A 13,699-nucleotide genomic window follows, 5' to 3' on the forward strand; every position below is an offset into this window, starting at 1 on the left:
CCCCTACCTGTCACTTATTAACCCCTTATCAACCACTGATCACACCATATAGACTCCCTGATCACCCCCCTGTCATTGATTACCCCCCCTGTCATTGATCACCCCCCCTGTAAAGCTCCATTCAGATGTCCGCATGATTTTTACGGATCCATTGATAGATGGATCGTATCCGCAAAACACATACGGACGTCTGAATGGAGCCTTACAGGGGCGTGATCAATGACTGTGGTGATCACCCCATATAGACTCCCTGATCACCCCCCTGTCATTGATTACCCCCCCTGTCATTGATCACCCCCCTGTAAAGCTCCATTCAGACGTCCGCATGATTTTTACGGATCCACTGATAAATGCATCGGATCCGCAAAACGCATACGGACGTCTGAATGGAGCCTTACAGGGGCGTGATCAATGACTGTGGTGATCACCCCATATAGACTCCCTGATCACCCCCCTGTCATTGATCACCCCCTGTAAGGCTCCATTCAGACGTCCGCATGATTTTTACGGATCCACTGATAGATGGATCGGATCCGCAAAATGCATACGGACGTCAGAGCTGCTTCAAAAAGCTGAAATTCACATTTTTGTACCATAGTTTGTAAACGCTATAACTTTTACCCAAAGCATTTTTTTTTTTACCCAAACATTTTTTTTTATCAAAGACATGTATAACCATAAATTTAGAGCTAAATTTATATATGGATGTCGTTTTTTTTGCTAAATTTTACAACTGAAAGTGAAAAATGTCATTTTTTTGCAAAAAAAATCGTAAAATTTCGATTAATAACAAAAAAGTAAAAATGTCAGCAGCAATGAAATACCACCAAATGAAAGCTCTATTAGTGAGAAGAAAAGGAGGTAAAATTCATTTGGGTGGTAAGTTGCATGACCGAGCAATAAACGGTGAAAGTAGTGTAGGAAGTGTAAAAAGTGGCCTGGTCTTTAAGGGTGTTTAAGCTATAGGGGCTGAGGTGGTTAAAGGGGTTATCCAAACTTGGAAATACTTACCTGGTCCCCAACGCCTGTGTCCTTCCAGATGTCTCCATCCGTCGATGGGGACGGGGTGCACCAATAACATGCAGCTATTGGCTGTGTGGCGGATGTTGCGATCTAAACCGTGGAGAAATTCAGTGGGGCATCAGGGACCAGGTAAGGTCATTGCACTTTTTGAGGCAAAAGCAGGATTTGATTTGAAGATGGTGAGAAGTACAAAGCAAGGACTTGCACTACTCCCTGCTGGATCCACTTCTGGCTTCTGCATCAAAGGCTGCCTGTGTGTAGTTTCTGTATAACAAAGCTTCACTTTTCATATCTTTTTGTACAATTTGTCATATCTGCCATATGTGTAACCATGCAGCAGCTTCTAATCAATTTTTTATTTATTTTTTTCCTTCTGTTTCCAGGTCAGATTTTGTTACATTACCTTTCCAAGGTGCAGAGGTTCTTCTAGACAATGTGATCCCACTTGCAGGTAAACTTTGAGTTCAGCCAAACTGCTAAGTTACCCCAGTCTAGATCCATTGTCCTTGTTGTGTAAATAAAGCTTAAAGGGGTTCTCTGGGTCCATACGGATTTTTATAATCTCTCCAGAGAACATGGAGAACTTCCTGTTTTTAGTGCAGCAAGGGCGTGGCCTACACTGGGGAGCCTTCATTTTCATTTTTTTTTATATATATATATATATATTCGCTGCAACTGATTTTGCCAAGAGAACTAGAATTTTAATCGGCAACCCTACCAGACAGTATGCATTGTTTAATTGGCTCAATCCCTTAGCTGCCCCCTTGTTTTCAATGAGGTTAAACATCCTGCTGGTTGTCGTGTGCCTTGCCTTTTTCTTTTATCAATTGGTGGGGTGTAGGCTATTAATGATTAGACATTGATGGCATAACATTTTTAAGAATGGCTCAAAAACTGTGAGCTATAGGGGGAGACTTATCGAAACTGGTGCTAAGAAAAACTGACTTGGTTGCCCATAACAACCAGTCAGATGCTATCTTTCATTTTTTAGAGCTCCTTTTGGCAAATGAGAGGATCGATCTGATTGGTTGCTATGGGCAAGTAAGTGTCCCTTAGCACCAGTTTTAATACATCTCATCCATAGTTTTAATAGCTTTGAGCTTTGTTATATTACAGAATTGTAAAGCTGACTAGTAATACTCGCTTACAGGGCTTGCCCAGGTTTAATCTATTTATTTTTTATTTTTGCACACTTAAAGGGAACCTGTCACCAGTTTTATGGTGTCCTAACTAAGGGCAACATAAATAAGTGATTGATTCTCTTAGCAAAATGCTGGGTCACTTTCTTTAATTGACCCAGTCAATCTGCCAACATCTTGTATTAAAAAGCTCCAGCTGATAATGATGAGTCATGAATATTCATGAGCTCCTGATTCTCCCCGCCCACCTGCTGCTGAATGACAGTTTGTTTCCATAGGAATCAGCAGCAGGTGGGCAGGGGAGTGGCTATAGCTCTGAATTAAATATACGCTGGACTCAATGACATCACGCTGGACTCAAATCAGCTCATTAGCATGCGGCATCTTTGTGTGTATATTAGGAGGTAACCATCTGTCACACCAGTAAGTGAATAGATCTAAGGTACTTTTTAGTAGTTAATGATTGTATATAATTAGTTAGATTATAATCAAATATCCACATGACAGGTTCCCTTTAAAGGGCCTCTGTCACCCCCCCATTTAGCAATTTTCATTATCTGACATTAGCTATTTGCTAATGTCAGATGAGTCCATATATATCACTGTTACCTGTCTCTGTGCTGTAATTTCAGTAAAAATCGTACTTTTATAATATGCAAATTACTTCACTACCAGCAAGTTGGGCGGTTACTTGCTGGTAGCCGCCGCATCCTAGGACTATAAACACGCCCCCTCCTCTACTTGATCGACGGGGCCAGCGAGCGCTCTCCTGCTCTCGCTGGCCCTCTGCCCATAAAATCCCGCACCTGCGCCGTACCGTTCCTCATTCGGTGCAGGCGCTCTGAGAGGATGCTCGCTTGCCCGCTCCTTCCTCAGTGCGCCTGTGCCGATGACGTCAGCCTACACCCGGAAAAGAAGCATCGTGGGATTTTATGGGCAGAGAGGGCCAGCGAGAGCAGAAGAGCGCTCGCTGGCCCCGTCGATCAAGTGGAGGAGGGGGCGTGTTTATAGTCCTAGGATGCGGCGGCTACCAGCAAGTAACCGCCCAACTTGCTGGTAGTAAAGTAATTTGCATATTATAAAAGTACGATTTTTACTGAAATTACAGCACAGACGGGTAACAGTGATATATATATATATGGACTCATCTGACATATATATATATATATATATATATATATATATATATATATATATATATATATATATATTCTCAATATCTCTATGGTATCCACTGAACGGAGCATGGCCGCATGTAAATATTGCAGCGGTTTTTGTCGATTACTGTAGTAGGGGGAGAGACTGATGGGAGCAAAGGCCACCCGTGTGTGGATTTGTGTGCCGTTGTATTGTGCACGTACAGACTGACTTCCATAGGAAGAGGAATTTTTTTAATCAACCTTCTATTGTAAAGCTTTCTTAATCTGCAAGAATAAGGGCCTCAGTATATAAATAAGTAAATCCCAGGCAACCACTTTTAACCTTGGCTAAATCTGCCAGCATGCGAAGTGTCCTCCCCAGTGAGTTATTCAGCCAGCCGCTGGTTACCTTCCCTATTAAAGTAAACATGCAGCAAGTCTGCCACGTGTGAACATACCTGAGAAAACGCACTGAAAACTTGGGCGGTTGTATTTCACTTGATTCGCTAGATTGGAGCCTTTAGATATTAATATTAAACCAGGATGACTGAGTTGTTCTGTGTGTTCTGCTAGATGAGGATCACTTTTCGGCTGAAGCAGATGCCACTGCAAATGAAATGACAAGAGGCACAGCATTGCTTGCACAGGTAAAATATATATATTTTTTCTGTTTCATTTTTTTATTAAATGCAGATTTTTAGAAGAATTACAGTTGGAGCTAAGCATTGTTAATTTTAAAGGGAGCCTGTCACCTGGATTTTGGGTATAGAGCTGAGGACATGGGCTGCCAGATGGCCGCTAGCACATTCGCAATATCAATTCCCCATAGCTCTCCGTGCTTCTGTGTAAAAAAAATAAAACTTTCGGAGCCCAGCCACGCCCACTGTGAAGGAGCCCAGCACCGCCCGCATCCTCCGAATCTCCTCCTTGCTCCCCGACGTCACAAAGCTAGAGCGCTGTAATCTCGCGATGTGCCATCTAGTGCATGTGCAGTGTTGGCATAGTGTTCCTTCCCTGTGCTGGCATCAGCCTCACGGAACGAACTGCGCATGCGCTAGCTTGCGCATCGCGAGATTACTGCGTTCTAGCTTTGTGACGTCGGGGAGCAAGGAGGAGATTCGGAGGATGCGGGCGGTGCTGGGCTTGTTCACGCTGGACTCATCTCATGGACCTGACTCATCTAAGGTTAATTTGCATATCCTATAAAAAAAAGCACAGATCTATGGGGACTGGGTATTGCGGATGAGCTAGCGGCCATCTAGCAACCCATGTCCTCAGCTCTATGCCCAAAATCCAGGTGACAGGTTCCCTTTAAATAACACAATAAGCCTTTGCTTTTTCATTTTGTAGTAGTCTCTAGTGTGTTATTAGAACTACTTTTATAAAGATCCAGCTTAATCTTGATTGCTTTGTGAATATTTCATGCCATGATTTTTTCCAAGTGTATTTTACTAACCTGTAATCCCGGCAAATGACAATATTCTGTGAAACAAGCAAATTTTATGTCTGCTTTCACTCGTGCCTTTATATTTGGCCTAGTTGAAATGTACATTTCTCGAAGGGTAGAAATATGGGCTCCACTCTCTAAACACCTAGTTGTTAAATGGATTCTGTCACCAGGATTAACGCTATAGCGATATTTATATGTGCCCATTAGTCTTCATGCAGTGTTTAGTGATCCTTCTGTTTATGCTCTGTGTGCCTTATATTCTTATAAAAAGCGATCTTATTCATATGTAAATCGCCTCTCAGGAGCCCAAGGGGTTGTCCCACAATCTCCTGGAGCCCAGCCGCGCCCATCGATCCGTAGCCCAGCACCGCCTAATACTTAATTTATTCACTGCACTATCCTGACATCATGTAATCTCTGCTCCGTAGTCTCGTGCAGGCGCAGTGGATACTGTAGTCTGCGCCCGTGCGGACTACTGGCACTGGCTTCCACTTGTCCACTGCGCATGCGCCTGCTCCCTGCGCACCCAGATCTGACCGGAAAAGACTCTCTGCGCAAGGCAGTCCTAGGCAGAGGAAACTTCTGGCAGCAAGCGCGAGACTACGGAGCAGAGATTACATGACGTCAGGATAGTGCAGTGAATAAATTAAGTAGTATGCGGTGGTGGGCTCCAGGAGATCGTGGGACAACCCCTTGGGCTCCTGACAGAGGTGATTTACATATGAATAAGATCGCTTTTTATAAGAATATAAGGCACACAGAGCATAAACAAAGGGATCATTGTAAACACTGCATGAAGACTGATGGGCACATATAAATATCTACATATCGTTAATCCTGGTGACAGAATCCCTTTAAAGGGTTAGTCTTGATGTTGAATATGCATAACAAATTTGAAAAAAATATTTTAACAGTTGTACAATAGTTCAGACTGTAGTGTAACTGTCGATTCTGTTTTTTTTTTTTTTTTGTTTTTTTTAGAATAAGCCTCCATGTTGGGTGTACATGAGGAATTACACGATTTCTGGCCATATGTGACTTTTTTTTTTTTTTAGCAGTTTTCCCTCTGCAATCTGTCTGTAATTCTCAGTTTTTCTGACCTAGATGGATAGACTAAATTAAATCCTGTCTACCCAGACACAGGACAACAGAGGAACCTGGTCCCTAACTCTCTGTAGCACACCATCAGTAGCAGCAACAGTAATGGAGAACATTACACCGAACTAAGCAGTTTACATGTAAATCCGGTAGAAAATCACTTAGAGATTGGCAGCATCTCTGTGCCATTCCCCTCTCCAGTCTGTAGCAGCTACTTTCTCCTCTTCCCCTCTTTTCTCTCCATAGATGTCTGTATAATTTGATCCTTCAATAAATAGGCATGTCCTCCTTCAGTGATATGAGCAGTGAATTGAGAGTTGAAGAGGAAGGAGAGCAGGAGGACCAGGAATTATCTTTTTCTGATGTGATATATTACAAAGTTTCTAATAATTGCTTGCATTAGTAATTTAAAAAAAAATAAAAGTTACTCTTTAAAACAATTGCTCTTCTGTAGGATTGGTAATGGAACTAAAACAGTTCCATTTTGTCTGACATTTTAGTGCATCAATATATTGTATGACAGGAAGCCTGTTGGCGTTGTACAGGATTTATATTTAAAGAGAACCTCACCATAAAAATGCAGTGTAAGGCAGCATGTTACAGAGCAGGAGGAGCTGAGCAGATAAATTTACAGTTTTATGAGAAAACATTCGGTGTAACTTGGAGTCAAGAAGGCAGTCCTATCAGTGACTACATACAGATAGCTGTCAAACCTAAAGTATAACTGTCATATTTGATTTGCTACATTATTAGAGCTAGGCATGTATACCTGCGTTAGTCTGTCAATGTTTGTCAAAAGATCTGTAATTACCTTATAATAACAGCTTTCATTAGGGTCTCCTGTCCCTTTCCACTGCTCCCTTTAAAAGACCGTTGCTAGGGCTTGTCTGTCTTTGGCTAGGAAGACGGAGGGGCGGTCCTTCACACTGCATGCCTGCATTAGGCCTCCTGCACACGACCGTATGGCTTTTTCAGTGTTTTGCGGTCCGTTTTTCACTGATCCGTTTTTTGTTTCCGTTGTGTTTCTGTTCAGTCTTTCCGTATGGTGTATACAGTAATTACATAGATAAAATTGGGCTGGGCATAACATTTTCAATAGATGATTCCGCAAAAAAAACGAAACGGAATACATACGGATGCATTTCCATATGTGTTCCGTTTTTTTGCGGACCCATTGACTTGAATGGAGCCACGGAACCTGATTTGCGGGTAATAGGACATTTTCTATCTTTAAACGGAAATATGGAAACGGAATGCATACGGAGTACATTCAGTTTTTTTTTGCAGAACCATTGAAATGAATGGTTCCGTATAAAAAAAAAGGCCAGTAAACGGGGGGAATAAAAAACGGTCGTGTGCAGGAGGCCTTAGGCTTCTGAGTGAGGAGGAGTGTCTGAAGAAACTAGAGATTGCTTTATGCATAATGCTGCAGCAGTAACATATGCTAAAAAAATATTTTTTTTATATGTAAACATGTTACTTTTTAAGATAATAGAATCGCCTTAATGTCAAAGTTCAGAAAAAGCTGAGATTTAAATGAATGAAATACAGTTTATGGAATCTTTTCCCATAAAACAATGTGTGAATTTGCTCAGCTCCTCCTGCTATATAACACAATGCCTGCGGATTACACTGTATTTTCATAGTGACAGGTTATCTTAAGTTAGGTTTTGCAGTTATTCAGCAAATTGCTCGCCTCTAGGACTTGTGCTGAAAAAGAGACTATACTCGCTCACCAGTTGAATCCCCTGCTGCTTTAGCGCCTCACTCACTAATGCCCCATGTGACTGCTGCAGCTAATCACTGGATTCAGCAGTATATAGCACATTTTAACTTACTCTGAAAACCAAAATGTTTTGTTTAAACATTGAAGCATGACACTGTCATCCCCATTTATATTGTCATTTAAGTTAGGTGTGTTTTGTTTTTGTTTGTAGGTTACAAATTATGATGATGCAACAGGACTCCCACTTGTGCAGTTATGGAGCATGATGGCAGATGAGGTGAGAATTTATGGTTAACTGCAGAATTTTTGCATATTTGAGCATGTCACCAGGAAATACACAGTTAAATCAGGCGCAATGTCAGGTAGGGCTAGCTCTGCTGAATGTATGTAAACTTTCACCTAGCAATCCACTGCCTCATTCTGGAGAAAAGGCACTTTTTATTCCATAAGTGCACAGAGGGTGGGCTAAGCCACTCTGCACCCCTGCTTCCCCTCCCTTTTATTGCCCTCCCTTTTACTGCATACTGTACTTTGGAGTGGGTATTCCAGTAGCAATAGCATAGTTGTAAAGGAACACTTACATCAGAGAGGTATATTTTACACTTGGTAGTCAGATTTTTTATTTTATTTTTTATTGTACTATACAGGTAAAGGGTATCTGTCAGCAGATCTGTACCTATGAACCTGGCTGACCTGTTACATGTGCACTTGGCAGCTGAAGGCATCCGTGTTGGTCCCATGTTCATATGTGCCCGCATTGCTAAGAAAAGTGAAGTTTTAATATATGCAAATGAGCCTCTAGGAGCAACGGGGAGTGCTGTCGTTACTCCTAAAGGTTCTTCTCTCTCAACATCTACCGTGCCCCCCCCAGCATTTTGACATGGCTAGGCAGTGTAAACATTTGGCCCTGACTTCTCCTAAAGTCAAAGCGCGCAGCAGTTGCAAAGAGAGCAGAGCCTCTAGGTGTAATGGCAACACCCTTTTTGCTCCTAGAAGCTCATTTGCATATATTAAAACTTCATTTTTCTTAGCAATGCGGGCACATATGAACATGGTACCCACATAGATGCTTTCAGCTGCCAAGCGCACATGGAACAGGTCAGCCAGTTTTATAGGTACAAATCTGCTGACAGATGCCCTTTAAATACTATTGTTGTAATCTCGGAAAAAAGTTAAAACCAAACAATGTGGTTGAGAATAATGTGCATGTGTCAATAGGAATAAAAGAAACATTTAAAAAGTGCAGTTGCTTTTTTAGTGCTTGCCTTAAAGAGTTGTCCAGGAATAAGTAACTTGGAATGAGCCCGAAGCCTGCCTCTGCTATTAAAAGATTCATACTTATCTGCTACCTGGAGCTCCGATCTGTCTATCTTTTGATCCATGGCTTGTTTACTTCCTCTCCACCATGAACATGATCATCTGCTCTGCGGCAGCCAATGACTGGATTCAGTGGTGATGTATTCACATCAGCGTTGAAGCCGGTCGCTGGCTGCAGCTGCTTGGAACCGAACCAGAGTTCGGGAAATGTTTTTTTTTTTTTTACAGTACAAATTAATTTATGAAGTTATTGCGCGAAGTCCCGCGAGACTTCGCGAAGCAATAAATTTGGCTCATTGGAGAAAATACTCCGGAGCTCCGTACAGTATTAGAACAAGGTTTTATGAGAGTCGACTTTGGATATTTCACTCCGAAGTCGATTCACTCATCCCTAATCATGAGCATCACTGCGTGCGAAAATGGCCATACAATTTAAAGTATAATAATAATGGCATACAGCAAATAGCGTTACAGAAAAAAAAATAAAAGGCCATTTTGCAATTTTTTTTGTCACTTCAGCTCCCCAATATTGTTTTTTTTTTTTTTTTAAGTGATCAAAAATTCGCACACACTTCAAATTGGTATCACTGAAAAGTACAGATCACCCCACCAAAAAAAGCGCTCACACAGCCCCGTAAACATAACAAAAAAAAGTTATAGGGGTCAGAATATGGTAAAAAAAAAAATTTTCTCAGGTTTACATTAATTTGTTTTCCAATATTGAAATGCAAGAAAAATTATACAAATGTGGTATCGTTGTAACCGTACTGACCTGGAGAATGAAGATATCAGGTCAATTGTACCGCATTGTGTACGGTGTAAAAAAACAAACAAAAAACCTTTGTCAGAATTTGTCAACATTTTTTCCCAATTCTACCCAATTTGGAATTTTTTCCCACTACGGTACAGGGTATGCAACCGTAAATGGCGCCATTGGAAAGTACAACTTGTCCTGCAAAAAATAAACCCTCATAAGGCTATGTGAACGGAAAAATTAAGTGTTGGGAAGGCATGGAGTGAAAAACAAAAACGCAAAAATGGAAAATCTCAGGGTCCTCTAAGGGTTAAGCTTCATTCACCTATAGCGCTCTCAGTGGTGTTTTTTTTAATATTTTTTTTTAGTATGTTATATGTAAAAAAAAAATTAAGTGCAACAGCCGCATCAATTTAAATACGACTTTTTATTTTATTAGTGTGTGTATACAGAGATGGCGGCTTGCTGATCGTGCTGGAGTTAGACCATCCTCTAGACTTGAGTGAGCAGGGATTTAAATATCAATATATTAAACATTACATCGTTTTGTGAGAAGAGTTTCTGTATGGCTTATATATATTGATTTAAATCCCTGCTGACTCGCACAGGATACTCCAACTCGATGACTTACCTTCTTCTGTGTCTAAACCTGCCCAACATACTGCCTGGTGAAGATTTTGATTGCAGAGTATATTATGCACTGTTGAGACCATTGCTCTGTAACAGTCATTTGGTTTCAGTTTGCAGTTTTCTTTAGACTTGTGTATAGCATACATGTATATGAGCTGTTCTTTTCTTTTTATCTCCTCTGTAGGTGGTATCCATCAACAGGACTCTTGTGGAAAGAGGATTTGCACAGTGGATAGATGGCTATTAGCTCTTCTAACACAGTTTACTAATCAAAAATTTTGTACCATTTCAGGCTTGGTATGCAGCTTTTTTTTTTCTTTTTTTCTTTTTCTTTTTTTTTTTGTCTTTTGGTTTGTGTAGAAATTATGCAGAAGACTGATTTTAAAAAGCCATATATTTGTAGCTATATGATCACTACTGTTCTGTCCATAATGTTAACCCTTAAAGAATCGGCATCCTGACCATGATTTACTGTTTTGGTCATCTGATATCCCTTTGGATGAGCCATTCAGGATAAATCATACCAAAAAGTCAAAAGGCGTTTTTATGTGAAAGATGACTTATGCCAGTATAAAGACTGTTACCACAACTGGAGGAGTGTCAGATGAATTGAACGTGACACACAATGATTGACTTTGTACATGTACATTTCGTGGAGCACTCTGCCTGCCAAGCCTGACTGTAATTTATTTTGTAACTGTGCAAATCTTTGTAAATATATTGACATAAGAACTGATCACTGTAATATTTTTGTATCTGAACGCTGGAAAAAAGGGAATTTTGCATTTTCCACACTACATTCCCTCCAAACTGTAGCACGGGAACTCATTGATGCATTCAGGATGGGTTTCCTGTGCACACGTGTGGTGGTTAGATTTGCCATATGGTCTGATGTTGCTGTGATCAAATTATTTGCTACTCTGCTGTACAGATGTAAAAAGTGACAAAAAATGACAATGCATTGGTGTGCCCTTTTTTTATTTCTTGACAAATGGATTTGTAAACATGTCAAAGTAATATAAATCCATTGGAAATGTATTGTAAAATGCATATTTTTTCCTAAGCCTGTTGTGAGCGGGGTTGATTGAAAATAAAGCACTGAACGGGAAGCATTAATGCCTGGATGATATGTGACTTCTTTCTCAAGAGAAATGTTACTTGAGTCAAATGGCAGCATGGTTTAAAATGAGTAGAGTTTGAATAACTGGGTCATTTTTTTTGTCATCACTGCAGTGAATAGATAATTCTCCTGAATCTGTTAGACTATAGCAGAGTTGTGCAACCCAAAAGATTGCAGGAAGACCTAGGGGGAGATTTATGAAAAGTCTAGAAGGACCTAGTCAAATCTCCTGTTAGGAGATTTGGCAGGCTGTTGTGGCACAGAACTGGTGTTGCTGGATCTCCATTGTGTGCAATGAGATCCAGCGGGGATTCGGCCGCTTTCTGGCATGCTGTTGCATGCAATTTTTTTCTTGTCTGGGTAACAGCCAGCATTTGCTCCAGATCAGGCAGCTGGATCTCCTAAACAGACATGTGTTCGTAGCCTAAGGCTGGGTTCACACTTGAGTGTTTTACAGCGCGTTCAAACGCGCTGTAAAACGCTCAACACATGGAAACCAATGCTTCCCTATGGCCCTGGTTCTCACTTGAGCGTTTTACAGCGCGTTTGAACGCGCTGAAAAACACCCTACACTCCAAAAAGTTCTTGAGCTTCTTTGGGGCGTTTTGTCGCGCGTTTGCGGGCATAGGACACTGCTGACAATCACACAAACGCGCGTAATACGCGCGTTGACTATGGACAAAAACGCGCGTTAAACGCGCATATCGAATACGCTCAAATGTGACCCCAGCCTTAGAGAAAAGCCATGCGTCACCCACAGCATACTGTTGCAGCACAGCTTTCATTTTTTATTCTGATTTTGAAAAATGAAACGGGTGGTTAAAAAGAGTATTACAACCAAATGGTTTGAACAATATGGTGAAGGCTACCAAGCTTAAAAATCCAAAAGTACTGTCTAAACCTCAAGAAACAATTAGGAACATTGACTTGTTCAATCGGAACTACAGTAATATTGTCAAAACATAAGGTATGTGCGGTCTCTGACTGCTCCCCATTCTCCTGTGCGCTATGTTGGCATTGTCTTTTGTTCATACTCAAGGTCCAATCACTTATGCTCAATTGAACATTTCTCGTCTAGTAGTTTGGGGATGCTTGTACTGAAAACTACCAGCAAACTATGACTTCAAAAAGTTATGTTTGCTACATAATGGACTAAGGCCTGTTTCACACAAGCATTATTTTTTTTCTGGTATTGAGATCAGACAGAGTATCTCAAAACCGGAAAAAAAAAACTTCTGTTTAGTTCTCATGCATTCTGAATGGAAAGAAATCCGTTCAGGATGCGTCGGGTTGCCTTCCGTTCCGTCAGCATTCTGTTTTGTGACCAGACACAACCACTGCAAGCTGCAGTTTTGTGTCTGGTAACAGAAACTGGATCCGTCACTAAAAAACAATGCAAGTCAATAGTGACGGATCCAGTTTTTTAGGATCCTAAAAAACTGGATCCGTTATCCATTGACTTTCAATGTATTTGGTGACTGATCTGTTTGTTTTCCGATCTGATTTCCCTGTACTGCATTCTTACTGAACGGATGCATCCTGATGTGCAAAATTAAAATGGATTCGTTTAATCCGGTTTTGAGATTCTCTGTAGGCTGTTAAAACCGGAATTAACAATGCAAGTATGAAAGTAGCCTGACACTTTTTTCACATGTGGCAGATTTGTTGCATAAACTTCTATGGCTGAAAATCCCCTAAATACATATCAATGAGCAGTATTCACATTTGGTTTTTCTTTTTTGCAAGTCCTAGTTAGATGGGTGGGACAGTTGCTTTAATTTGCCTACCACTCTGATAATGGTCGCATCTCCGATTTTATGGCCGACATGGGAATAACCCATGTCAAGCCCTTTAATACCTTCCTGACCTTTGCAGTACATGAAGGGCGTTAATGGTCTGTTCCATAATAGTATGGCGTGATGATCGGGCAGCTAGGCCGCCTCTGTAACTGCTGGAATTAGTAGAACTCTGCTGGTGGATTAATTCTTTTAGGATCCATCTAAGTAGTTTACAGAGGGAGAGGGCTCCCTCTCTAACTTCATCAGCTCTCTGCAATGCGATAGACCGGTGCCATTGGTTGCTATGGCAGGCTGTGACTGCAAAAAAGCAAACGCATGCAATACGGAAAATACATACGGTCGTGTGCATGAGCTCTAAGACTGGGTTCACATCACGTTTTTGCTCTGTGTTTAACACAGTCGTGGCCAAAAGTTTTTAGAATGACACAAATATTCGTTTTCACAAAGTTTGCTGCTAAACTGTTTTTAGATCTTTGTTTCAGTTGTTTCTGTGATGTAGTGAAA

The 13,699-nt window shown here is 41.0% G+C and overlaps 1 protein-coding gene across 3 annotated transcripts in view; it reads left to right on the forward strand.

Annotated features, from left to right (window-relative positions):
- Window positions 1–11,392, forward strand: part of AKAP1 (A-kinase anchoring protein 1) — a 65,104-nt gene extending 53,712 nt beyond the window's left edge. For all 3 annotated transcript variants that reach the window (XM_040424886.1, XM_040424885.1, XM_040424887.1), the window contains exons 8-11: window positions 1,407–1,474; window positions 3,875–3,948; window positions 7,787–7,852; window positions 10,461–11,392. In XM_040424886.1, coding sequence (XP_040280820.1) covers window positions 1,407–1,474; window positions 3,875–3,948; window positions 7,787–7,852; window positions 10,461–10,523 — 271 coding nt within the window. In that variant the 3' untranslated portion in view covers window positions 10,524–11,392. The remainder of the gene's footprint in view (window positions 1–1,406; window positions 1,475–3,874; window positions 3,949–7,786; window positions 7,853–10,460) is intronic.
- Window positions 11,393–13,699: the final 2,307 nt, after the last annotated feature.

This window comes from Bufo bufo, chromosome 3 (assembly GCF_905171765.1).
Source record: "Bufo bufo chromosome 3, aBufBuf1.1, whole genome shotgun sequence".
Taxonomy (NCBI): Eukaryota; Metazoa; Chordata; class Amphibia; order Anura; family Bufonidae; genus Bufo; species Bufo bufo.